Source organism: Mustela nigripes, chromosome 1 (assembly GCF_022355385.1).
Source record: "Mustela nigripes isolate SB6536 chromosome 1, MUSNIG.SB6536, whole genome shotgun sequence".
NCBI classification, from domain to species: domain Eukaryota; kingdom Metazoa; phylum Chordata; class Mammalia; order Carnivora; family Mustelidae; genus Mustela; species Mustela nigripes.
The window spans coordinates 18,823,283-18,850,531 of NC_081557.1; the positions used below are offsets into that span (position 1 = coordinate 18,823,283).

Sequence of the window (27,249 nt, forward strand, 5' to 3'; positions counted from 1 at the left end):
TCACTGTGAAGTACCCAGTTAATTGGGATTATAAGCCATATCATAGGGTGAGCCATGGAATTATTCATGGACATCGGACTGTCACAGGTTAAGACCTGAGCCCCTGATAAAAGCCATCTCTTAGCGCTTACTATGAAACAGGCATTCTAAGTGCCTTCATGTATTAAGTCATTGATCCTCATCAGAATCGTTTTATAGGTGAGGACACTGAGGCACAGAAGGGTTAAGTAACTTCCCTGTTGTCATACAGCTTGTACGTAGCAGAGGAAGTCAGATGGCACTTCAGAAGCCGGGCCCCAGAGCCCCGTCTCTCATCCTCTGTCTTAAATTGTGTCTCCATGTGGGAGGCACTTGAGGTCCTCACTTGAGTCCCTGCATGGTGGAATGAACCAAGTCACGTGGAAGGTGTAAGCTCCCTTCCAGCTCCCGGCCTGGGACGTGGGTCATCCCCGTGTCCTCATCCAGGCCTTTGTTTTGCCATCCATGTGCAGGCTCCTGTTTAGGGATGTAGCCAGGGCTGTGAAGAGACTCCTAGGAGCCCTGGAGCCCTGGTCAGGACGTGGGATGTCCCCCGTGAGTCTTGTGCCAAAATAGTGCCTCAGATCCAGACAAGACTCAAGAGAAATAACACTATTAGTTTACATGTAGTGCCACTTATTGAGCATTTTATGTATCTGGTACTGTGCTAATGGCATTACATAAATATCTATCTCATTTAATCCTTACAAAAATAAGAAAACAACAACATGGTAGAAGGTACTAGTATTATTCTCTATTCTCATTTCCAACCAGGAAGCCTGGGTCTAGAGAATCTGGAGAACTTGCCTGGGGTCACACAGCTAGTAAAAGACTGACCAGCAGTGCTGACCCAGCCTGGCTTCAGGAAATGCCCCTTAATCATTGTGAGTCCTGCCTCTGAGTCATCTCTGAAGGAGGAAGGGAAATGCAGATGTCTCTCTGTGTCTGAATGCTTGCTTTCTTTCTCCTTCTCCCCACTGACACCCCCAAGACGAAAGATTAAAACCAAACCAAACCCCAACCATGTCTCCAAAGTGCACTGTGTCTCTTGCTTCTCCCTCCCCACCCCCACGCTGGAGAGACCGAGACTTTTGTCTGAATGCCTGGGTGTTCATTTTTGTTGGGAACCTTCCAGCTCTCTTGCCAGTTTAGAAATTAATGGAGATTTCCCTTCAGTTCTGCAGATGCAGGGTCTGTCTAGCTGTCTTTTCTGTGTTGGCTCATAACACGAGAGAAGGGTTGGGGGGTGGTGGGGCTGGAGAGGAGTCCAGGATCTGAGAGCCCAGGGGAGAGTCTGGCCTTGCTGGCAACCCCCCCCCCCCCACACACATATACACACACACCCCACTTCCCCTGCAGCAAGACATGGTCAGGGAATCTGAGCACGTTTCTGGGCCCATTGCCTGCTCTGGTCTTTCAGACTTGGGATCACCTGCTTGGTTGGCCACCAGTACTTCCTTGGCGGGGACACTCAGCTGTGTTCACTGTTCTGCCCTAGACAGAGAGGTGCACTTAGTCTGCCCTGCACCCCGACCCGCCAACTCCCCGAGAAGAGGCGAGAGTGGACAGGGAGCTGAAGGAGCCCCTTGATGTGGGAAGGGAGTAGGGCTCCTTCCTTTTCTTCCCGGTGCCTCACACCCTTCCCCCAAGCACATTTCTGGGAAGTGGCCTCTTTGTGTCCGGTTGGTTGGAACTTGTCCACCATCTTGGGGCCAGTTCCTCCCTTCCCCCTGGAGTGAGAAGGAAAACATCATGAAAAACGGAGCTGTGGCTGACTACTTCTGAAGGACAGGCCAGGACCTGCAGGAACAATGGTCTAGCCTCTCACATGGCCGGGAGCCAGTGCCTGGATAGGAATGGTGGCCGTCACCTCTCCAGAAGCTGCATGAGATCCTGGGTCTGGCTAAAGCCCGATGCTCCTGCCAGAAAGACCTGACAGGGGTGGGCAGAAGCTCCCCCCCGGACACGAGGAGAGGCCCAGCTTCCCCTGTCTGAAACCAGTTTCCATTTGCTGGGAAGCGGACTGACAGCATTTCCTGCTGGTTCTAACTTGGGGTCTCTGCAGGAGGTTGGCAGTGGGAGCTGGGATTTAACACCTTGCAGGCTGGGAAGCTGCCAGTCCCCAAAGGGTGGAGGCTGAGCAGGAAGATTTCTTTTTTTGTCTCTCACACCCAAAGATCACTTCCGTAGCCAGCAGATGGGCGGATGGGGGCGATGGCGTGTGAGGTATGCAGGAAGAAGGAACGTGCACTTCAGAAACTGGGACCGGGAGTGGGGCACAGGGGGAGAGACAATGTATTTTTCCGGTGGGGTGGAAGAATCCTGCTGCTTCAAAGTGCTATGGGACGGGGCTGGGTCAGGAAGCCCCCAAGACAGCTGAGTGTACCAGCCATGACCCAGCATTGGTACTAGAAAGATCCAGGTTCAAATCCCTGCTCTGCCACCAACCACCAAGAGTTTAACATTTACTAATGTCTCTTCTGAGAGCTTTCCACCCGTGATCTGATTCAAGCCTCACAAAATCATATGAAGTAGGTGCCAGCTTTATTCCCATTTGACTCGGGTTTCCTGTGGTTCCCAGAGAGGAAGTAACTTGCCTAAAGCGACGCAGCCAGTGAAGATAAAGCTGAGTCTCAAACCACCGGCTGTGGGGCTCTGCAGTCTCTGTTCTCACCCAGCGCTTTACAGCTGAAACAGTCACTTACAGTCTCTCGACCTTCCAGCCACTTCCTTCCACTTGAGGAAGTCACTAACTTCTTACATCCTTAGTGTTGCATGTCTGGGAAATGGGGGAGATGAACATTGTTCTCCTAGGTTTCTTATGAGCATTAAATGAGAGGATGTTGGTAAATCTTTCAGCCAGTGCCTGGCCTGTGATAACACTGTCATTCATTCGATAGCTCTTTATTGAGCACATGCTACAAGCCAGGGTCCATTCTAGGTGCACAATCTAGAAGAGGTCCCAGCTCCACTACTGAGAGTAAGCAAATGAGCTAGATAATTTCAGTTAGTCATATGTGTTACGGAGAAAAAGAAAAATAGAGTAAGGACAGCTACTGTAGAGACATGAAGGTCCACTGTAGCTGGGTGGTCAAGGGAGGCCTCTTTGAAGAAGGTGTAGTTGAACTTAATTCCCAAAGAAAGGACATGTGGAAGAAGACAAACCTTCCAGGCCAAGGGAATCGCAAGGACAAGGCCCAGAGTTGGGAACAGAAGGGAGGCCAGTTTAGCTGGGCAGAGGCCAGGCCATGAGCGTCATAGGAAGGTATTTGCATAGTGGGAAGCCTTTGGAGGGTTGAATCGAGAGAGTAATGCTTTCTCGTTTGTTTATTTAAGAGGTGTCTTTGGCTTCTGTGTGGAGAATCAAATACTGGGGACATGGATTGCAGAAAGAGATGGTGGAGGCCAGGCGAGACAAGCAGTCCCAGGGGATAGTGGTAGACGGTGCTTCCCATTGGCGGACCAGGACGGCTCCCAATAAAAATCCGAATGAAGACAGGACTTGTACAACCAACCCAGCAGTAATTTCCACAAAAGTAACAAGCATCAGATCTCAAAGATTGCCAAAAGAGGAGTTTGAGCTCTTTTCCTAACATTGTATGAAGATCACCACTGTCATCCTGCTATAGAGCAGTGGCCCCTGATGTTAGTATTTTTCTTTTAAACAATGAGAATTTATATTTTTTGGGGGGGGGGGTTATGGACTCTCACTGCATAGCTTAACTTTATGAGGTCAAACTGGATTTCGGTACAGAGCAGGGTTAGGCAAACTTTTTCCGTGAATGGCCAGAACCATTCAACTGTGCCACTCTCCATAGCTGTAGACCAACCATAGACAAGGCATTAAAAATGGGTATGGTTCTGTGCCAATAAAACTTTATGTACAAAAATAGGCAGTGAGCCACATTCAGCCCATGGATTATAGTTTGATGTTTCTGGTAAGAGATATCATCTATTTATATGGCCCAGATAATTTTTTTTTCTATAAAACCAATTTGAGACATTTCCCCCAAATTCTTCTGTAAAACTAGGGTGCATATCACGCACCTGTGCTTAACACTGGAGAATATGATGTAAGTTAATGATGACTCAGCAGCCCAGGGATTTCTTGATGATTCTTTGGAGGTAACTCAGGGAAACCAAGGTGATAGTGAGGGTAGAGGGCTTTGGACCCCCACAGCTCAAGCAGGAGAACTCCTTGGATGCATTTTTTTTTTTTTTAATTGGCAGCTTTCAAAAGAATGTGAGCTAGAAAGCAAGCAAACAAACAAATAAAACCAGTAATCCAATTCAAATGGTTGAAGATCACGTTTCTCTTCTGGTCTCATGAGTTAGGGACACATTATTTACATAATTGCCTATAGAACAGACTGACACATACTTTTTCTAACTGGATGGAAAGGATCAGGAAGGAGTTGCTTTGGGGTCATATCTGTGGGGTAGAGGATGTTGAGGGGACACAGGCCAAGGCTCTTACGTAGTTTGAGGCTTCAGACAAAGACCACAGTAGCTACTTTCAAAGCATCTTAGGGCAGAGCCCACAGGTAGGTCTCCAGCACTCTTGGAGAGGCAGGATGGTAGAGTGGCTTGGACTTTACAGTCAGACACAGGTTTGAATCTCTGCTCTCCTGTCTTTATTGGCGAGACAAGCTATTTCTTTAACTCTCTTGTTATGCATTTTCCCAGCTGGAAAACTGGAATAATATTACTTCCTTTTTCAAGCACTTGGGTGGATCAAATGAATTAACCTAGGCAAATTGCCTAATGCATTGCCAGGTGCTTGAGAAAGTAATTTCCTTCTCCACTCTGTTCTCAGGTGTGTGTGGGAGGGAGCTCAAAGGATCTTTGAGATCTTCTACCCTCTCTTTTCTGTTGAATCCAATTTCCATGCCCCAATCTTCTCTTCCCAGGATGTGGCCAGGTTCTGCGAGCCTCAAAGGGTCAGATTTTATTGGAGAGCTACCCCCTAAATGCTCATTGTGAATGGACCATCCATGCCAAGCCTGGGTTCATCATCCAGCTCAGGTAAGGGGCTGCAGTCAGAATTAGGGAGTTTGGGGTTATAAGGAAACACGGTAAGAGGACTGAGCACCCTAGATCCCAGGGACCACAGGTTAACCATCTGTATTTTATTCTTAAAAGCAGGTAATGTTGGGTACCTGGGTGGCACAGTTGGTTAAAGTGTCTGACTCTTGGTTTTGGCTCAGGTCTGAAATTGGGACCGTGAGATTGAGCCCCAAGTTGGGCTCCCCACTTGGCACAGAGTCTGCTTAGTTTCTCTCTCTCCCTTTCTCTGTGTACCTTCCCTACTTGCACTCACTTGCTCTGTCTCTCTCAAATAAATGGATATATCTTAAAAAAAAAAAAAGCTGGAAATGTACACTAGAGCCATTTTTTTTTTCTTTTTTTTTAACCTCTTGGCAATTCCATTGGATGAGGCCTGGTCAAAACCATAGCCAGTTATATGTTTGTCATTCACTGCCCTACCATGGTGGTGGCGTGGGGGGGGGGGGGGGGGGTTGTGGATTTAGGGAATTTTGACCCAAGCATAATACCAACAAAGCAAAAATACTAATAGCTATCTACCCAACCCACAAATCTCTACCAAGTCTTTCTAGTCACCCAGTACTGGCAGAAAGGGAAGAAATAAAAGGCACAGATCTAATCTTCAAGGAATTTATACTTCAGATTGAGGTTTACATTCATCAGCTCCTTTCACTGGTAGTCTCAGGAAACAACCACCACCCCCTAACGAATAAACCCAATTTTCATGTTTGTGTAAGAGATAAGCCATTTCTTCTTATGGAGCTTTGGCGTCCTCACAAATATTTAATTTATGCCATAGTACAAAGAACAGACCCAGTTTCATTATAACACAAGATAAACAACACAAGAGAGGCTTCTTCTATGAGAACTGTTCACTGCTGCCTCCTAGGGCCGGGAACAGCCATGTTTGATGGGGCTATACACGCCCCAGGAGCCTGAGAGATACTTGTGTGAATATATGTTGAAAGAACTTCTCCCTGCCGCCAGTGTATCTCCTCTTTCCTGAAAAATATCTCTCCTTTTCCTCTCCAGGGTAACAGAGTGGCCCATTCCCCTCTGGGATTTCTAGGGACATTGTCCACTTACTTCTTTCCTTTCTACCCAGTAATGAAGTTGGCAGTGATGGAAATCCCTAAAATCCAAGGGCACATGTTTTCAATAAGTATTTTCTGGATGGATCAATGGAGTTTTCCACATTCCAGCTGGCTCCTCCAATGGCTCTCTGTCCTCCAGGAGGGGCAGCGCATGGCACTCTGCCTTGGAACAGGTCCCCTTCTCAATTCCCCTCACCAGAGCTGGCCCTCAGTGGTTGACCACCCCATTTCTTGAGGATCTGGAGTTGGGAGTGAGGCTCAGTAATTGAACTTTTCTAGAACGAGGTTGGCATAAGGAACACCCGAGGGGTCACACCGTTGTGTTAAGAGGCTTCAGGTGGGCTCTGCCAAGGATGATAAGAGCAGGTGTTAAATGCCACATATTAGTTTAGCACCTTAGGAACCAGGCCGCTGGTCCCTTTAGGGGGTCTCTGAGGAGCCCCTCCAAGATCCAAGGTGCAAAGGAAATCTCTCCCAAACAAAAATCCAAACTGGTGGTGGGATTGGACAAGCACGTCACATGCCTAGGAGAGGCCCCTAGGGAGGCTTGGCAATATACAGATTTCTTCTCCTTCATCAAACCTGGACCTTTTGGCCAATGGTAATAATAATAATAACAGAAACACATGCACATTTACAATGGTCAGAGCAAAAGCTGAGAGGTTCTTCCTGGTGCCCCCCACTTCTATCTTTCTATCTATCACAAAATCTATCTTCTTACATGTAAAATCATCTCACATCCATCTACTTTGGACTCTGATGCCGCTATCCTCCTTTTACCACCATCCTCTCTCACCTTGATTCTCTCATATCTTCCTGACTGGCTTCCATGCTTCCATACTTGCCAGCTCTGCTGTCTTCTCCTTGACAAGAATGATCCTATAAAATCCTAAATCCAATCATGATTCTGTTGTCGAAAACCCCCTACTCATTCCTATCAGGCTTGGAATAAAATCTAAAGCCCTCCCCATGCAGGATCTGGCTCCTGCTTGCCTTGCTGACCTCAGTTCATACCACTCTCCCCTTTACCCTCTATTTTGCAGCATTCCTGACCTTCTTTCAGGTCCTCAAATATGTCAAACTCATTACTGCCTCAGGGACTTTGCACTTACAAAGTCCCCTGCCTGGACCTCTCTTCCTCATGACTTTCATATGGCTGGGTCTATTTCATCATGTAAGTGTCTGCCCAGATATCAAGTTCACAGAGAGGTATTGCCTTGACTACATTGTATGAAAAGCTTACCCTCCCTAGTCACATTTTATGCTCTTACCTGGCTCCTTTTCTTCACAGCACTTACTACTCTATGAAATTACCTTGTTTTCCGGTTTCCTTGCTTATTGTTCGTCCCGCAGATCAGAACTACTCTCTGTTGGGGCTGGCACTAGTTGGGTGGGTCTCCTTGGGTCCCTGCTGTGCTTTCAGCACCTAGAACAGCGCCCACCACAGATGGATATTAAGTACTTGGACAAATGAATGCACAGATACAACTTGCAATATCCCATGGTTTGGTTTCGAACATAAGCTGTGATCTCTGTTGTGTGGTGGCCTTGTCCCTGTGCCTTCCCTTTTCAGACAGACACCAACGTCCAGAGAAAGGGTGGATCTGCCAAGGCCCACCGCAAGCTAGTCATGGCAGCTGGGTGAGAAGTCAGGTCCGTAGATATTAGACTACTTTGCACGAGGCATGATTAATGGGCCACATCGTCCCTTACAAAAGGTTTTGTGATAAAAGTTTTGTAAAATAAATACTAGTTAAAGGGTGTCTTTTTAGGAAGACCTTTAAATGTATTCAAAATATATTGATTGTCACTGTGGTCCAGTGTTCTTTAATCCTGGCACTTGAACTTTTTACCCAAAGTTGTAGAAATAGGTCCTTGTCCCAGCATCTCAGGCAGCGTTCTGAGCTCTTCTGTCTATTCTTAATTCTTCTTCAAAACATGAGGGAGAATATATAGATGTACATTCTGTGACCTTGACACCAAAGCATTCCCTTTGGAATAATCTGAAAAGTGGCTTTTCCTCTCATTGTCTGGGATGTGGCTGCCTCCTATCCTGTCTCTTGGAATTGTATGCTTGGGGTCATCCTCTGTTCTTTGGATCTGATGTATTTAAGTATTTCCAAACCCAAGACCCTCTAAGGCAATTATAGATTTACCCAGATCTCCCCCAGTTCTGAAATTCTGATATAGTGCCACCTTTTTTACTTTTGGGGCAAGAATTATTGTTACCCAGAAGATCACTGCCTTCTCATCCTTCCATCAAACAGAGGAATGTGTAGAGATTTTGTTCTTCTTCTTCTTCTTTTTTTTTTTTTTAAAGATTTTATTTATTTATTTGACAGAGAGAGATCACAAGTAGGCAGAGAGCCAGGCAGAGAGAGAGGGGGAAGCAGGCTCCCTGCTGAGCAGAGAGCCCAATGTGGGACTCAATCCCAGGATCCCGGGATCATGATCCGAGCCAAAGGCAGAGGCCCAACCCACTGAGCCACCCAGGCACCTCTGTCCTTCTTTTGAGTTTTGCAAGACAATATGTCCTTTTTCCATCCTCCAGTTGTAAAATTAGACCACCGTATCCATCCAACCAACTATTCACCAATATTTGGTTGGCATTTCTATATGCCAGACACTGTGTTGGGCAGTGTGCAAACAATGGTGGAAGAAGCCAGCTGTTTTCCCCTACACTCACGAAATTTACAGCCTAGTGGAAGAGATAGGCATGTCTGTGTGTGCCTGAGGACACACACACACACACAGACAAAATCGAGCACATAAAGTAAATTAAAATTTATATACCCATTATGAAGAAAACAGGGGATCTCCTTTAGAAAGTGTTGTCAAGGAAACCTCTTTGAGGAGAGACTATTTCAGGGGAGGCCTGAGGATAGGAAGGAACCAGCCTTGAACCCTGGGAGAAAAGTGACCCTGGAAGAGAGGCCAGCATGTGCAGAGAGAGATGTTCTGGATGGAATAGGGACTCCCTTGGCCCAGACAAGCACACACACACACCAATGTCCCTCTGCTAAAAGGAATTCACCTGACCTCACATTGTCCAGGCCCCTTATTCTGTCCAATGAGGCCAGTGGCACCGCTCCTCTAAGACCTGTTCATCATCTGACCTTGGCTTGCTCAGGGACCACAGGAGGGGCTGGAGCACACCTGTTTCCTGTTGTTCCCTCTCTGCCCACAGGTTCGTCATGCTGAGCTTGGAGTTTGACTACATGTGCCAGTATGACTACGTGGAGGTCCGCGACGGCGACAGCAGCAGCAGCCAGATCATCAAGCGCTTCTGTGGCAATGAGCGGCCAGCGCCCATCCGCAGCACGGACTCCTCACTCCACATCCTCTTCCATTCAGATGGCTCCAAGAATTTTGATGGCTTCCATGCCATCTTTGAGGAGATCACAGGTAGGGGCCATGGAGACAGATGCAGCATTGTAAGGCTGTGCTCCTGGCAGATGTTTCCTTTCTGTGTTCCACGCCTCCTCCCTGCTCAGCCTGATTAAAGCCCTTTGTGCTGAGTTCTTGGAAGCAACCGACATGTTGAAAAGGAAGAAGGAGAGGCAGGTGTATTTTAGAAATGTTCAGCCAGAGGCTTAGCTAGTTACTATGGATGTACACATGCTGGAGCAGAGGGAGGCCAGGCCGTGTGTCCAAGGTCACCAAGAAGTTGGCTCAGCCTCGGGGGCCTTTCATGGTTAAGGGCATTAGCTTTGGAGCTCTGGCAGATGAAGCTGTGTGACCTGGGGTAATTCTTCAACTTCTCCAGGCCTTGGTTTCCCAATTGGTGAGTAAGGCAGAAAGCATAGACCCTGATCCAGTAAGGAGTTTCTGGGAGACGAAGGAGATGAAGAGCTTGGCACAATGTCTGGTATATAGGACACGCTCCGTAGCTGCCCAACCACTGGGGTGTCCTGGACCTCCCCATTATTTGCAAAACAGGCATTAAAAGTGTTTCTCTCGGTGGTAAATGGCACTCACTTTGTGAGTAGCTCTAGGCCTGACTTGAACTCCTGCCCTGTTCATATCAGGAAGTAGGATCGGACCCAAATTAGCAAAATGTGCAGTCCTAGGGAAGGACCCTCAGCTCTCCCTGTTCTGAGATCGGACTGGATCTGGCTTTCCAGACTGAGCTTGGGCTTCAAGTTCTGTTTTTTCTAAAAATACTTGGTTAGCCATTGTAGTGGCATTTTGATCACTATGGCTTCCTACGGAAGGTAGGGTACCAAAGCCTCAGGAAAGTTGGTGGCAGCCCTGGGATGGTGGGTGTGGTTGGGGTCAGCCTTCTGCAGCCTTGTCCTTTCAGCAGATGCTCCCCCCAACGCTGCCCCACCTGCCCTTCCCTTAGACTGTCTCCCGTGAGCACTCAGCCATTGCTGCTCATCTGTGGGCCCACTGTCTTCCGAGGATGTCCCCTGTGGAGCTGTGCTAGCCTGGGGGTTCTGGTGGCTGTGATGCTGTGGTATGGGGAGTTGGGTCAGCCTGTGGCTGGTCTTTGCCCTTGGGAATACAGGGCCAGCCACAGCTGGGTAAGGGCACACTTGAGGCATGGGGATCCTGGTGGCAGTCAGCAAGGCTGGCTGTCAGGGAAGCCAGGAGAAGCCGCAGTGGCTCACCAGCCTGTGACCCTGGGACTGGGGGAGGGTCAGGAGGGTCTCTTCCTCCTTGGAAGGGGATTCCTCAGCCTCCACTGGAGAACTTTGGGAAATGCTGGTCTGTGTGGTCAAGTAGAAGGTAGCACTTCCGGTTCCTCAGACACCCTGTTCGTGTGCTTATACTTGGGTTTTTACCTCAGGCTAAGGTGAACTCCTCCACACTTGCCAGCCAATCCCAGCCCTCAGGGTGTGTGTCCCATGCGTTTTCCTCTGCTAACCCTTTTCTCTTGTTCCAGTGGGTTTTGATTTTGTCCCAGCTGGAGCATCTTAGAACACTTTTTCCTCTTTCCTGACACTAAATCTATTATGCATCAGGTGATGGTCATTGTGTATTTTTTGTCAGAAAGCTCTAGTTTGGTAAACAGAATGTCCGACTCTGGTGCCTCACACGGGGAGGGGTGGGGGGCGCCCTCTGTACGGGCTTGTGGAACTGGGCCCGGCAGTGTATTTCCATGTCAGGATAAGTGAATGTAGGGTTAGAGTGGGTTAGCACACAGACCTCTGTTTCCCAAAGTGTTCTCTGTAGAAAAATAGTCTTCTGTAAAGACGCAGTCAGATGAGTTTGGGAAAGGTCAGGCATTATGTGCAGTGCACATTAGGACTTGGAACAGTCTGAGAAGTTCTGCAGTAAAGAAATCCGGTTAATTATAATTTAATGCCAGTAGTGCTTCCCCACCATAGTTGAGTCCACAGCCCTTTCTCAGCTGAACACATCAACATTTTGCAGGACTAATGTGTACAGAATGCATGCTAGGAAATTCTCAGGTACGTTTTCAACAGTGTCTTGAAGCTCTTCCAGTTCCTTTCCCTCCTTGCCCAGGATGCTTTCTTGAAAAAAGATGATCGAAAATTCCCCGAGGCTGCCTCCCTCTCTTGGAGTCCTTATGGGAGGGTTCAAGGCGTACCTCTGCCCTAATCACATGGTGTACCTATTTGTGTTGGTGTTAGGCTTTTTGGACTATAGGACCATACTTCTGGGGCCTTCAAAAATATCAAATAACGAGATACGTACCTGTTTCAGGCATTCTTAAACAATGCTAACAGGAATCCAGTAAAAAAAAAAGTATTGTAAGAGGAAGACTGGAATAGGCAAGCAAAAGACTCTGGTCAAGGCTCCGGGCTTGAAGACGTTGACCTCACCGCTCAGTGACCCTGAGGGAAATTGCCTTTTCTCTTACAGCATGTTCCTCTTCTCCCTGTTTCCACGATGGCACTTGCCTCCTTGACAAAACCGGATCTTACAAGTGTGCCTGCCTGGCAGGCTACACCGGGCAGCGCTGTGAAAATCGTGAGTATGCCTCCGGAGTGAGAGTTAGGGTGTTCGTGGGGCTGGTGTGGAGAGGGCTCTGGGAACTTGCGAAGCCTGTTGTTGGTGATTAGGTTGGTCTGTCCAGAGTGGCACATAATGTGGACAATCCCATCGAGGGTTTCTCAGGGTTGGGCAGCCTTTCTGACTCAGGGTGTCTGCAACCACCCAGGTCTTCCCATTGACATTTCCAGACCTCCCCTGCTGCTTATACCCCTCAAAAAGATATGACTTTGATGGCCTCAGATCATATTCAGAGCTCAAAAACATGGACGAAGGGCCAACAGGAGAAAGCCACCATCACAGAGGCTCCTGGGGCTCTCATCTGAACTCCCTGTCCATGGTAAGATCTGAAATTTGGAGGTCTGCCCCAGGGTAGCATTCATAGACTCTGGGATGTTGTTGCGTGGTCTGAAACCATTGGCATAGAGGACCTCAGCACTAACCGGAAGTCATTTCTCAGGGGTCTCTGGTAACCAAGCCTTGGATGTGACACATGTTCTAACAGAGATTTGAGACCTCACACAGATGTCATGAACTACAGCTCTCAGTTCAGAGGGAGATGGGCAGAAGAATGAGAAGGTTGAAAATTTGGGGGCAAGGCAAAAGAGGACAGATAAGAGCCTAGGTAGGGTTTTCCCCCAGCAGATCCTGAGTGATGAGTGTAGGTACAGGTGGTATATTAGGACTCGGTTCCAGAGAAGCTGGCAAGGGAGTGGGGAAGCTGGGCTGGGAAGGGAGGGAAGCCAAGCAAAGGTGTGATTTCAGGCAAAATCCAGCCTCAGTGGAATCTGGCTTGTAAATTACATCTCTGAGTGGGTCCTGGCTTTATAGCAAGGCAGCTGGGCTTTCATAGCCCCCCCTGAGACCAGCCATTGGCCAAGAGCTGCCCTGGGTGCGTAGGAGAACATGCCTGACTTTCTATGCATGTGGGCAGAGTGGTTCCAGTAAATCCTTGAATAACCAAAGAGATCTCAGGTGAAGGCCACTGGAAGCAAAACAGTGTGGACTGGAGGATGGGGAAGGCAAGCGGCATCTGAGGGCAGATCACCAGCAGGGTCTGCTACTATCATAACTATCATACGTAGGTACTTCAGGGTCATCCTGTAAGAGACCCTGGTCTGGTAGCATTCTATACGTCTCGCTTATTTTTCAGTCAATTTCATGAGTTTTCCTTGTAAACAAGGCAGACGGAAGCCATGGTGTCACCAGTGTGTCCCCGGGTGTGTCACTGCATTCTTCCGAAAGCATCCCTTGCTTCAGCTTGGTGCAGCTGACCTGGTGTGGCTATGCGCGGTGCTTAGAAAAAGATTTCTGCTTCATGGTTCCTGCCTTGTTTGAATCTGCGGTGTTGTATGCAAGGCAGAGAAGAGAAATGCTGCTTTCTCTTTGTTTTAAAAATGTGTGTATAGAGCAAATCTGGAATCTTGACAATGGCAAATCCTGGGCTTTACCCTTTAAAATTCAGAGGCAGAAAAAAAGGGGAGAAGGGAGAGGCTTAATTTCTTGATGAACTAACTGATTGCACAATAACTAGAGCTTTGAAAAACAAGGTGAAATTGGAGACAAGTGAAATATTACCAAATAAGCCAAAATGCTTTAAGGAGTTGGGTCAGATCAGGGCAGGGGTAAGGAATGGGGGGTGGTGGTGGCAGGGAGAGAAATTGATCAAAAGTTTGATCAATTTAAAATATTAAGGAGTTGCTTACAAGTCAAACATTGGTGGTGGCGGGGAGAGAAATTGATCAAAAGTTTGATCAATTTAAAATATTAAGGAGTTGCTTACAAGTCAAACTGACTTCTTAGCATTGTTATTCCATCCAGAGAACAAAGGAAAACAAAGCAAACACATGTAATGAAAAAGACTGTAAAATGTGTCATTATGAACTGAATCATAACCTGAGTTATGAACTGTCTCAAATCACTTTTGGTCTCAGAACACCAGCCTAGATGGACAAGAGAATTCCCTCTAGCCACTTTTTAAACTGTCACTCAAAAAACAAAATTCCCTTAGTATTTTGTAGTTGTAACTAGGTGAGGGTATTGGTGGTGGATATCTGATCATTTGCTGGCATTCATGTGGGAGACCAAATGTTTTATTATTTTTTGTAAGATTTAGATTTGTTTTTCCTTTTAGGAAATTCAGAATGAGTTCCAGCTAACTCAATGAGGGAAGAAGCATCACGAAAATTGGCTGTGGCAGTTTACCTTGTAAACTGTAAACCAAAACCTTAGTAGTTTTCTAGAGTAACCTATTAGCTAGAAAAACAAAAGGGGGGGTGATATTTACTTTGTTGTTTTCTTTATGAGTATACCACTGAACTGGAAGAAGATCCCTGGAGGAAATTGCTTCAAAATGAACAAGAAACTCGAGTATTCTGGGATTCTCTAAACTTTGAAAAGCCCAAATTGAACCCGGCATTTGTTTTACAAAATCGCTTTAAAAGCACCAAATCAAATATGAATGAGAATTCCATCTTTTATTGAAGCGGTAGGAGATCTGATGCGGGGAACCGCTTCATAGATGCTGCCTTAACGGTCTGCCCTTCCGAAGTCTTGCGGAAAGGTGGATGGATGTTCCTTTTAGCAGATAAAGGATTTAGCAGATAAAACAGAGAACACAAGTCACTGGTCCCCATCCGCTTCAAAACTCAAGGCTAGAATTTCATAGTTCCCATACTGTTCACTGCTTCCCAGACACGGTTCTCACCAGCTGAACAATTGACAAGCTCTGGGCATGTCAGTGTGTCCCATTATCTAGTCCTCTTAAAGGACTTTTCCTCACCAGGTAAGCTCTGCCTGTCACTCATTTCCAGAGAGAATCGCAATTCTCTGTCTCTTGATGTAAGCTATTCTCACTCTTTTCTTGGTATATATTTAAGAATGTGAGTGGGACTGGAATAGAAATCGATTTTCTGCTTACTTACAGAAGAAAGATAGATGTGTAAAAATAATCAAACAGTCCAGCAGTGTATCAAATTAAAAAACCACATTATTTCCCCTGACCCATCCTGGTTCCCAATGGAATCACTGTTATTGTGGTCCTGTTGGACTTTTTTCTATGATGTGCAAATCCAAGTTGTTGATAAATCAGTATCTTAAATCACTGATTCTCTGTTGGGATTTTAGCTCCTATTCTGGCCTTCAGGGGCCTTTGGCAACATCTAGAAACATTGTTGATTGTCCTCATTGCAGGGAGGGGAGGCTACCTCTGGCATCCAGAGGGTGGAGACCCCCCATGCAGACCCAGACCAGAGAGTGATCTGGCCCAAGTGTCAGCCATGCCCAATTTGAGAAACCAAGTTTCAGACAAAAGTGGATTAAAGTATACAGGCAATTTTTCAACTTGTTGTTTTCGGTCCCCGCCTCATGGACATTTTCCCCAGGCCAGTCCATGTTGGCCTACTTCATTAAAAACAAGTGATTTTCTGAGTATTCCCTTGTAGGGATGTGTATACCATCATATACACTCATCTAATCCCTTAAGATGGACTTGGTCCTATACTTAATTTATTACTCTAAAGAAAGGAGCAATGAGTATCTTAACACTGATTTCTTGATTCATGTGTTAGAGGTATTTTTGTAAAAGAAATTCCTGGATGTTGAACTGTTAGTTCAAAGGGTGAATAGATTTAAACTCTGAAGAAGAACAGCTGAAATGGTCCCCCAAAAGGCTTCACTAGTTTACAAGATGAGCCGTTACAATCACCGGTCCTCAAAATAAGAATCAGAGCTCACATTTGAGAGACGAGGGTCTCTTCTTGTCAAGTTGAGAATGGACTTATTTTCAAAGGAAGGTGAATGGGTCTGAGGGAAGGTCTGGTGCCCGGACTCCCTAGAGTAGTAAAGGAGGAAGAAGAAGCGACCTACACAGGTCTGGTTCACTTGGTCATCAAGAGGCTGACTGTTCCCAGTGCGGTCCATATTGCTGCCACCCCAGATCTCTCCTCTTGGTGTTTCCCAAGGGGGAGCAAACTTCCTCTGCTCTCAGGTGACCTCCTCTGAGAGCAAAAAACAGGGAGTTGGCCCCTCCTCAGCTCTGGGACCAAGCTAGCCTCCTGCCAGCACCCTCGGTGACCCCAACCTCCCTGGGCCACCGTGTAAGGAACCACGGGTTCCCCCCCAAGTTTTTTTTTTCTCCTCCTCTCTGAAGTTTCCTGTTTCTTTGTATAGAACACAAGGACAAAATAAGTTCTTGAGTAAATGGTGGGAATCTTGTTTTGTACCAGTGGAAAGCGAGGGATTCATTGCCCCGCTCTAGTTTCCATGTTGCCTTTGTTCCCCTGGCCCAGTTATCAATGCCTGGGCTTTCCCTTGCATCCTAATGAAGGACGATGAAACGGGCTAAATCTTGGGGCACAAAGCTCACACTGCAGGCTCTGACGCGCCTTGAACAAAACAAATCGGCTTCCACCAATTAAAGAACACTGGGGAATCCGGATTCGTTTGGGGTTTGGAGCGTCAGGTTTCCCACTAGCCTGTCCCAAGGACTGGGAAGAAAGAGCCCCAGATGAGGGGTTCACTTTATACTTTAGCTTCAAAGGGGCAACCGCATTTCTCATCAGAATAAGTGATTAGGAACTTCGGGGTTTTCATGGGAACCGTAACCCTGGCGCAGTGGGAATGTGCCGAGGCCGCCAGTGGGTCAAGATCACCTTTCCTGTTGCAGACGGGAGATGACGGGCTGCGGCGGGATGCGTGCAGATTGTCCTAAGAGCTCTCAGGAGCGGCGTTGTAAACATGAACTGTGACCTGGCTTTCACATCGTTCCAAGGTCTAGTCTCAGCCTTAATTTACGGAAGACAGGAGCCTCTTTGTCCGTAGTGGGATAGTACATCCTGGGGTGAAGAGCTAGGGCTCTCTGGGCAGAGAGACCTGGGTTTGACTCTCAGCCTACATTTACCAGCCAGATGACCTGAGCAGCCCGTTTCCCTCCCGCGGGCCTCAGTTTCCCCACTTATAAAAGTTCAGAAAGATAATACCACATATTTCTCAGAGCGTGTGTGGGGAACGGAATGAAATAATCCTTACCTGTAAGGCGCTGAGTTGAGTCCCGGGAGCCATTATTTTTCTTTTTGGAGTATAGTTGACGCACAATGTTTCATTAGTTTCAGTTCAGGTGTAGGACGTAGTGACTCAGTTTCTCTCTAGGTTATGCTAGGCTCCCTGCCACTGTGTGCCACTCTCTGCCCTCTGTGCCGGTATCACTGGCTGTATTCTGTGCCTTTCATTCCTGTGATTTACCCATTTCCTACCTGGGAGCCTGGGTCTCCCAAGCTCCTTCGCCCTTTAGCCCATCCCCCACCTCCTTCCTTCTGGTCACCACCCCTTTGTTCTCTATGTTTATAGGTCCATTTCTGCCTTTTTTTTTTTTTTTTAAGATTTTATTTATTTGACAGACAGAGATCACAAGCAGGCAGAGAGGCAGGCAGAGAGGGGGAAGCAGGCTCCCTGCTGAGCAGAGAGCCCGATGCGGGGCTCGATCCCAGGACCCTGGGATCATGACCTGAGCCAAAGGCAGAGGCTTTAACCCACTGAGCCACCCAGGTGCCCTTTGTTTTTTGTTAGTCATTTGTCTTGCTTTTCAGATTCCACATCTGAATGAAACTTTGTGGTATTGGTCTTTCTTGGTCGTATTTCACTTCGCATACTATCCTCTTTCGCCTCCCCTATTATGGCCATTGAAAGTTTGGCAGGAAGTAGGGGATTCTCCAGATAAGGGGTTGGGGAACAACACCAGTTTCTACAGACTAGATGATTATGACACACTTTTCTTGGGGTTCCAGGGTTTAGGAAAATTCTCCCCTCAACTTTCTCAGTTTCCTCCGTGAACGCATTTTGCAGGTCATGGCTAGATACGAAGTCTTGCTTATCATGGCACTTGGGTACAGGCAGGAAGGATCTGGTTTTAACAGGCAAGTAGACACTGCCAATGTCATTATCATGAGGAATCGTAGATCCCAGGAGAAGACACCCCCACTGGGCATGATGTTGGGGGAGTCTTTGTAACCAGGGCAGCCCAGAGACGGGGCGTTAAGAAATGATGAGGGAGTAATGCCCGCGAGGGACTGGATTTGGACACTCCGTGGTGGGTTGCCCAAGCATCATGTTATCTGGTCAGCCTCCCTTTTTCTCACGGGGTTTTTCAGAAGTCCCTCATTTAACATGGGATGGGCTATATGTCTGTCTCCTGGTGGTCGTGTAGGAAACTGGTGCTCCAGACTATCGCTGAGATGTTTGATTAGAGGGACATGGCACCAAAGAGAATGAGCAGACGGGCATGGGACAGCATGAGAGGTAGAGAGATAATCCCATAGAAGAGTCCTGGAGAATCCATAGCTGTTATCAAGTACTTGATAGCCCGGAGGCTTCAGAAATTGGAGGAGCCCCAAGAAGACCATGAGCTAATGGACAGCTACCTTCTCATACACTTCCTTACACCTAAGCCTCCCCTCTACTTCCCTCCCTAGCACGGAAATGAATCTCTGACATCCTTTGTGGTGTATTTAGAGGGATGCCATCTCATTTAGGTTAAGATCTGAAAAGCAAGAGCTATTACTGAATATAGCAGAGGCTGCCTTTATACAGTTATCAAGGCATTTGTTTGTTTTATAATTCAGAGGACGCGTTGCCTTGTGGTTTGGGCCATTCCTTGCTGGGTGAGTCTGAGTCTGCCTCGATGGTGTCACATTTTAGCATTAACCCTGATGGGCTCCACGGGCCTCGATCCTCTTAACAAAGCATTGCTATACCCCATTCTGGGATGCTTGGTGCTTGGTATAGGACGGGTGCATTGGACGAGTCAGCAATCCTTTTCATTATGGACACCACCCCAGCAGATAATAAGAGGACCTGGGATGCTGCACTGTGAACTTTCCAGCCTGACTTCTCCACGAGCTCGGGACGGAGCAGCCCTCAGACTGGCAAGGGCCAGACCCACATCGTTTTACTAAGAATTTCCTTCCACGCGCCTGCCCCTGACAGGGCCCTCTTGGCTTTTGCTTTGGCAGCTGAGGTCACTGAGGCAGGACCTAACGCCTGAGGCAGATTTTATTTTGGTTCTAGGTGAAGAGGTAATCCATTAGAGCAAGGGTGGGCTGGCTGCCACCGAGGGAAGAGGCTGGAGGGTGCAGAGAGTGGGAGAACGTGACAGCAAAGCAGAACGAACTTCTGCTGGGGACAAACATCCCTGCCTTCACGGACCGTGAGACGGACACTAGCCCCTTGATCGAAGCTAGAGGGCCCCCCACTTTTCTCTAAAAGCTTCTGCCTCCTGGGGTGTCCACCTCCTTCTGTCACCCTGCTTCAGAAGAGGAAACCTTCCTCTCTACAAAACAGAAGACACGTCCGCTGGCATCCAGGTACTGAAAACGACAGTAGTTTCTACTGTCTCTGTTCCCAGTGTAGGCCAGGCTGTGTGCTTTCTGTGACCTTGTCTCATTTCATCGTTTCAGCGTCCCCGCGGGGTAGGTACTGTGACCCTCGCCACTTGACAGATCCATCTAGCCCAACAGTGTGGAGTGTCTGGTAGGCACAAGGCCCTGGGGAAATAAGGCAGGGCTATGCAGCATATTTTCTTCCTTCTATTTGGCAGAAACATAAAACAACTCCAATATCAGCCTTTCTCAAGGGCTGGGGAGAGGTCCCGTACCACGTGGTTCTTGGCCACACCTTCCTCTAGGAAAGCCTTGGTGGTGGTGATGGTGGCGCTGAGCATGACTAAGAGGGCAAAGTCTCTTGGGACTCAGATGGGCTCAGCAGCCCATTGTCTCCATCCCCAAGGCTAAACAGAACACGATTGCCTCGTTCAAGTGATTTCCATGATTTCCATGCTGCGTAGTTCTTCTATTTTGAAAAGCTGACTATAAACGCTGCAGGGGGACGTTTCCCCCAGTAGTTTAGCATCATTATCCACCTCCCACTCCATCCCCAATAGCTGACTCAGAAACCGGAGATTAGGGGAGGACTGTCACCGCCTGGTGCTCTAGGTCCTCTAGGGGGAGGGTAGCTAAGTTTCTACCCGAATACGTAGGTTACTCACTTACTCCACGAGACGAGGATGTCAGGTTGATTTTGAACCCAAGTAAAATGGCCAGTACTTTCTGAACATTTTTCAAAGTTGACCTGTCTCTTAGACACAGGCAGTGTCTGCTGTCTTAGTAAGTAGGCCATCCAAACACCGGAAAAGTGGTATCCGAAAGACACAGTGTACCAGGGGCCAAGGACAATACTGATTAAGATCAAATAGCTAATTATGAGCCTTAGCCTCCAAACTGCTGCTGGATGAAGAAAGAGCAGTGTGTGCCATCCAAGCTAATTTCGCATGGATACGGTCTCATTCGCACCCACAGGGGGCTGGGTAGCATCGGGGGACAGCGTTCCATTGGCTGGAAAGAGATAAAAAGGGTTTGTGGTGGGGACTCCTGTTGGTGTCTTTATGCCTGGGGAGGGGGGGGGGCTTTGTGGAGGTGAAAGATAATGGGTTTAGCCCAAAGGCACTACACTCAAATATAAGCTGAACAGGAAAAGTGAGGAAGAGAGGGGGCCCATCCAGGGCTTGTCTCTGGGTGTTGCTCTCATGTTCATTCAGGTTTCTAGAATGAACAAAGCCCAGTCAGAAAGTTAATGCCTTTTCCAAATAAAATGAAAATTCTGTCACAAACTGTTTCCTCGATTTTGGAGACCTGTGAGATCGGGTGTGTACCAAGAGTGTGCTAAGAATTGAGACCAACATGTCCCCATCACCCAGCCCCCAAGACCAGCTAGGTAAGGGGTCACAAATTGTGTTGACTTTGGATCTGTTTCCTTTGCCAGAATTCTCAGATAATCTTTCAGTTCTTTTAAAAAGAAAAAGGAGCACCCTGGTTTAGTTTTTTTTGTTTTTTTTTTTTTTTAATCAGGGGGCTGTCTGGCTTTCACAAGTATTTCATTCCTATGCATATCCAGAAAAGAAATGTACACTTTTTGATGTGCAGTTCTGTAAATGACATTAAACCATTTCTGAAGACAAGCAGAGTATGAGTAATAGTAATTACAAGGAATCAAAACGATTTAGAAGCAGGGCAAGAACGAGAAAAAGAGAATATTCACATAAGGGTGTGAAATGGCGCTTCCACGTTTTCATCCAGTGAAATGATCGGCCTTGGCTGTCTCTGATTCTGAATTTTCTGGCAGCAAAGGCAAACAGAGAAATGCCTTAGGTGGTATGGCTCTCATTGTATATTAAGTGAAAGTGAACCCAAGTTCAGCAGGAGATGCAAATATGACCCATTTTATTACAACCCCTAGTCCTTCCTCTCTCCTTATCTGAAGACGCATGGGTGCTGGGGAAATGTTTTCCACTTCTGTCTTGTAAATAACAAATGTGACTTCTTTTTATACTAAATATTTCTAAAGGCTAGATCCTTCTACCTTCTGCTGCTCCTGAAAAAATGAAGGTAGCTGGGCTTTATTACACTTGTACCATTAACATGTATGCTGCCCTGCTGGCTTCCAACCCCATACTCCTATACTCTGCTTCAGGGTTTTCTTGGGCTCCCAAAGCCCACTGGCTCATGTATGTGGGCAGACAGGAGGTGCTGAGGAACTAATGTCAATCCCATCATCCTTCCACAAATGATTGATCACATTTGGTAGGTAATAGCTCCTACCCCTTGATCCTTGGGTAGGATAAGTCAGAGGCAGATTCCACTATGTCTCCCAATGGCATTGACCCTCCGTGGCCCCCCGTGGTAACTTTCTTGATAATGTGAACTTCCCTGTCTCACTACTATTTATTCTTCCTGGGATTCCCACCTAAACAAGCTACTTGCATTCTCTGTCTCACAGCCTGCTTCTGGGGGGAACTCAGCTTGAAGTACCTCCCGGAAATATCTCTTTGAGGGGCTGACTTCATAGAGGGCTAGTACTCAGGTCAGCTAGATCAGCATTTGGTTGTTTCTTTACAGTATTAGGTAAGCCTTGGATCAGGGCTGAATAACATATATTTGGACTGCATTGTCTGAAGGACACTCAAAATAGGATTGTATTGTTGATTTTAGAAGATCCAGTGTTAGACCTGAGAATCGAAATCTTGCTCTTTCTTTAACGAGCGCGCGTGCTCTCTCTCTCTCAGTCTCTCTCTCTCTCTCTCTTTCTCTCTCTCTCATACACACACACACACACACACACACACACACACACACACACAAGTGTGTGTGCATAAGAACCAGCCCAGCTCTTTATTGGATGGAGTGGCAGAAGTGAGTGGAGACTCCAGTGGTGTTTGTGAAGCCAGCCCATAATATTTCCTGAAAGACTTGGAATCTTCTGAAGGAGTTGAGCAAACTCTGTCGCCTAGCATTTTTCAGACACGGATTAGAAAGTGTGTGGTCCCAACCTGTGGAAATATTTTTGGGCCTTCACTAATGGTCTCTTCTTTCGTAGTCATGCCCTTGATCAACTGCGATAATGAAGCGGATGGGAAGGTGGTCCACTTCCTAAATTAGGATAAAGAGCGTGGACTTCCTTTGTCATAGCCGGTATAATTGACTGATCAGAGAGCACAAAATAGTGGAGTTATTTGTGTGTACCGAAGAACCGCATTTCCTAGAAATGTCTCCACATTATCTTGACATACCCTCAGATGTCTCCATCATCATCATACCCATTCCCTATAGACCTTCTGGACCTGCTCAGCTCGCATACCTTCTATCCAGTAGGCATCTTAGTGTACCTGTCAGGGGAGAGAAAGATGTAACTTTTCTTGCTTTATGTCAGTTTCAATCCAAGTCTAAGATCCATAATTCGGACTTGTGAGAAGTACGGTCTGTTGTTGTTGGGGCCTCCTTTGTACCTTCGGGTTGTAAAACCGTTGCTGGTTTTACCCAGACAGCACCGAATCTTCACCTGGTGGATTCTGGGTACGCGCTGGTTAGCCTGGAGAAGCTTGGTGTCACAGAGCACCTGATCCCTGCTGGGGTGGGTTGGGGTGGGGCTGGCCAGCAGCCAGAGCACTGTGGAGGCTGCAGGCTCTTCTGATGAGATCGGATCTCTTTAGATGCCCCAGCAATCATCCTTGTCAGGATCTGCCAGGAGCCAAAAGGCATGCAGAGCTTCATGCCCGGGACTGAGAAGACCGCTCCTCTGGTGTCTTGTCACCCTGCCCCACCCCCACCAGGAGTGCCACCATGGGGAGGCCCAAGGGGCCCTGAAGCCCAGGGCTAAGAAAATAGCACTGTCCTTGCTTAGTTTGTTCCCCAGGCCAGTCACTGAGCCAAGATTTTGGGCCCAGATGGTTTCTGAAAGGAGGTTCAAGATCAACCAGTGAGGGAGTTGGGGAAGCAAGATGGGAAAGAGGAGGAAACCAAGCAAGAGTGATTTCGACTCAACTCCCAGACTCAGTCCAATCCGGGGCAGGGTGCTGGGGAGTGTAAATGATGCCTTGAGGAGCAGGAGTTGAGCTATTTATACACCTTTCTGTTGTCATCTATGGGCAACCCTGGGGTGGGTGTGAGGGGATGGACATCTTGGCATCTTTCAGCTCTTCATATAGGCAAGGTGGTGCCCATGCCCAAGGGCAGTCTTCGAAGGTGGCAGGTGCCAGGTTCATGTGTAGAAGCTGACCTGGGGAAAGGATATGGATGGGACACCAATAGCTTTCACTACAGGGCCATCTCGAAGCTCCCAGATATCTTTCAGTAAAGTGGCATCACAGCGAACCACCTCATCTCGTCACCTTGAGAAAAAAAGACAGCTAGAGAGTCGTTTTTTTAAGTGTTTATTGGAAACAAGAATGCACCCCCCAAGTACTGTTTCTGTTCATGAGAGGACGTGTAAAGGCGTGTGAAGCTTAATGTGTTGATGTCCCCGGGCTGGGTCCTGAAAGGACCAGGGCAATGTGCTATTATTATTAACCCTGGAATATTTTACTTAGCAAAGCAGCAGCTGGGTTCTCCTTCAGGCCAGGGGTGCAGCTCCTTAACATACCCACTTGGCTTTGTGTGAAAATGTCTATCCTGCTGGGGAGAAAGGAAGCATGAAGCCCTTGAAAAATCAGATAGAAAGGAATCAAGGATCTGTTTAATGGGGAGACACAAAGGATTCTAAAAAGAGAACCCACAGGGGGAATAGAGAGTTTTTGAAATCTAACCCTGGGGAGCAGGCTTTGATGAGATGCAGGTGGTCTGAGGACCCAGCAGGTCAGCATCTAAACTGGAAGAGATGCGGCGCCTGGGTGACTCAGTGGGTTAAGCCTCTGTCTTCGGCTCAGGTCATGATCTCAGGGTCCTGGGATGGAGCCCCACATTGGGCTCTCTGCTTGGTGGGGAGCCTGCTTCCCCCATTCTCTCTCTGCCTGACTGTGATCTCTGTCAAATAAAATAAAATAAAATAAACGGGAGAGGAAGAGATGTGCAGAGGAAGTCTTAGAATACTGTTTAAAAACATCCTCGGAGAGTGCACAGCTTTGGCAAGTACGAGAAATAAATGAGAGGGAAGAGAAATGATGCCTGGTGGAGGTTTGATACAAGAATACAATTTTAAGGCTTCATTTTGCAGGATTAAGAGAGATGAGTGTTCAGAGACTGTGGCTGAAACCCAGAAGTCTAAGTCAACACCCTGAGTCCAGGTCTGGAAGCCCATCATGCATAGATATTACCAAGAGGCCAGAAAATAGAGTGGAATATTTGATTTATTTAATTAATTGATTGATTAATTTCTAAACTATAGAAATTTATTTTCTCACAGTTCTGGAGGCTGTAAGTCTGAGATCAGGGTGCCAGCGTGGTTAGTTTCTGGTGAGAACTCCCTTCTTCTTCTTCTTCTTTTCTTTTTTTAATATCTTTTCAGTGTTCCAGAATTCATTATTTGTTTTATATCCAAATAGACTCAATAATAGGACTTTAGATTTCCTTGTGGGTTTTTCTTTAAGGTGTATGAATTTGGGGAATTGATTTTTTTTAAAGGTTTATTTATTTTTATTTTAGAGAGAGAGAGCACATGAGCTGGGGTAGGGAGGTGGGCAGAGGGAGAAAGAAAGAGGATCCTCAAGTCGACTCAGTGAGGAACCTGGCACAGGGCTCGATCCCAGGACCTGGAGATCATGACCTGAGCTGAAATAAAGAGTCAGACACCTAACACTGAGCCACCCAGGCACCCCAAGGAATTGATTTTTTTTTTTTTAAAGATTTTATTGATTTGGCAGAGAGAGGGAGCACAAGTAGGCAGGCAGGCAGAGAGAGAGGGAAGCAGGCTCCCCACTGAGCAGAGAGCCCAACTTGGGGCTCCATCCCAGATCCCTGAGATCACGACCCCAGCCAAAGGGAGAGGCTCAGCCCTCTGAGCCACCCAGGTGCCCCGAGGAATTGATTTTTAAAAGAAGTTGGGTGCTTTGTAAAGAAAGGCAAACAGGGGAAAAGGAGACTACGTGTTATGTAAATTATTCCTCAAAACCAGCCCAGCCTGCTAAGTGTTATTATCCTGTTTTACAGACCAGAAAAACAAGGTTTGGAGAATTATGTAAGTTTCCCACGCTCTGGTTCATTAAGTGGAAGAATGAATGCATTTTACCCTTTGTCCCTTCCATGACCTACTGTGTGCTTACTCTGGACACTGGGAACCAAATAATTATTTGAACCTGTGTCTTCTGATTCTGGCAGCCCTTCTTTGTCCCCCAGAGTCTAGTGAAAGAGCTCATTCCCATCAGAGCTGGAGAGAAGTTGGATTACTCTATGATGATGATAATGAGATGCCCACAGTGTGGAGGGCATGGGAACGTCAAAAACCGTGCATAGCAGACTGAAGGCTAGGTTTATGGGCTGAGCAGGGGAACCCAAACCATTTTGACTGCTACTTTAAAAAATGAAAATAACGAACAACCACAAAAACAATAAACAACAAAATTTTATGGTTACATGTTCTGATTATCAAGCAGGGGGAAAAAAGTATAAAGAGGCAAAAATCATTTTGATGTTACAAGCCAGAGATAATGACTATAATTATCTCAAAGTATGTTTCTCCCCGTCCATTTTTCTCCCAGCTTTGGCAGCTTAAAATTTTTTTCTCTGATTTTGGCTTTTAGCAGTTTTGGGCAATAGGTCTCTGTGTGGTTTTCTTCACATTTCCCTGTCTTGGGATCTGTAGACAGATGTCTTTAATCAGTTGGAGAGACTTTTTCTGCTGGCTTTACCCCATTCCTTTTTCCTGGAATGTCAGGTACATGCTTTTATTAACTTTCTCACTGTTTCTTTACATTTTCCTGTACATTTTCCATTTTTTTAACTCTTGGGCTTCATTCTGAATTCTTTCTTGTAAGTTATGTTTCCATCTATTAATATGCATGAGCTGTATCTGATGTGCTGTTCTACTTACCCACTGAGCTTTACATTTCTGCCGTTGTCACATTGCAATTCTAGATTGCTCCTTTGGTAAGTTTCTAAGGTTTCCAGTGTTCTCCTGAAGTTCTCAGTTTTTTGTTTTATTTCCTTGAGCATGCTCAGCATATTTATTTTCAAGTAGTGCCTGACAACAATAGCATCTGAATCCTTTCTAAATGTCTTTCTGTGTTTCTCTTAAATTTTAGCCATATAGGGTTTTTTTTTTTTTTTTTAAGATTTTGTTTCGAAGTAATCTCTACACTTAATGTGAGGCTGGAATTTAGAATCCTGAGCTCAGAATCCCATGCCCCTGTGACTGAGCCGGCCAGGTGCCCCAGCCACATAGCCTTATGTTCCATTGGACCCCAACTCGGAAGCATCATTTGGCACTAGGAAGCAATAACTCAAAATGAAATAAGAGTTCTCCATTCTAAGATCTCATTAAGTTTAGGGTGCACGGTTGGTTTAATCATAGCTTCTCTGAGAGTTGGAAGTAAAGACGTGCTGTGTGAAATGTACACATGTGACCTGATTTCAGACGTGTCTCATTAAAAAAGAGTAGGCATCTAAGAATTCTAGAAACAGGGCAGAATTCCCCAGCCTTAGGCAGACTTGTTTACACATCCTGACTCAGTTTCTCTTTAAGTTTCCTTTTAAAACCTCATCAGGGAGAAAGACAAGATAACCTGAATTATCCTAAGGCTTTGTTACCTCCAAAAGGCTTGCAAACTCTCCAGTGTTTCTGCTGGCTAAACCCATATTAAACGCAGTTAGCAACA

At 46.7% G+C, this 27,249-nt stretch overlaps 1 protein-coding gene across 3 annotated transcripts in view; it reads left to right on the forward strand.

Moving 5' to 3' along the window:
• PAMR1 (peptidase domain containing associated with muscle regeneration 1) overlaps positions 1-27,249 on the forward strand; it is a 151,059-nt gene that overhangs the window by 110,771 nt on the left and 13,039 nt on the right. For all 3 annotated transcript variants that reach the window (XM_059405696.1, XM_059405687.1, XM_059405682.1), the window contains 3 exons: positions 4,929-5,043; positions 9,346-9,563; positions 11,991-12,098. In XM_059405696.1, the coding sequence (XP_059261679.1) occupies positions 4,929-5,043; positions 9,346-9,563; positions 11,991-12,098 (441 nt within the window). The remainder of the gene's footprint in view (positions 1-4,928; positions 5,044-9,345; positions 9,564-11,990; positions 12,099-27,249) is intronic.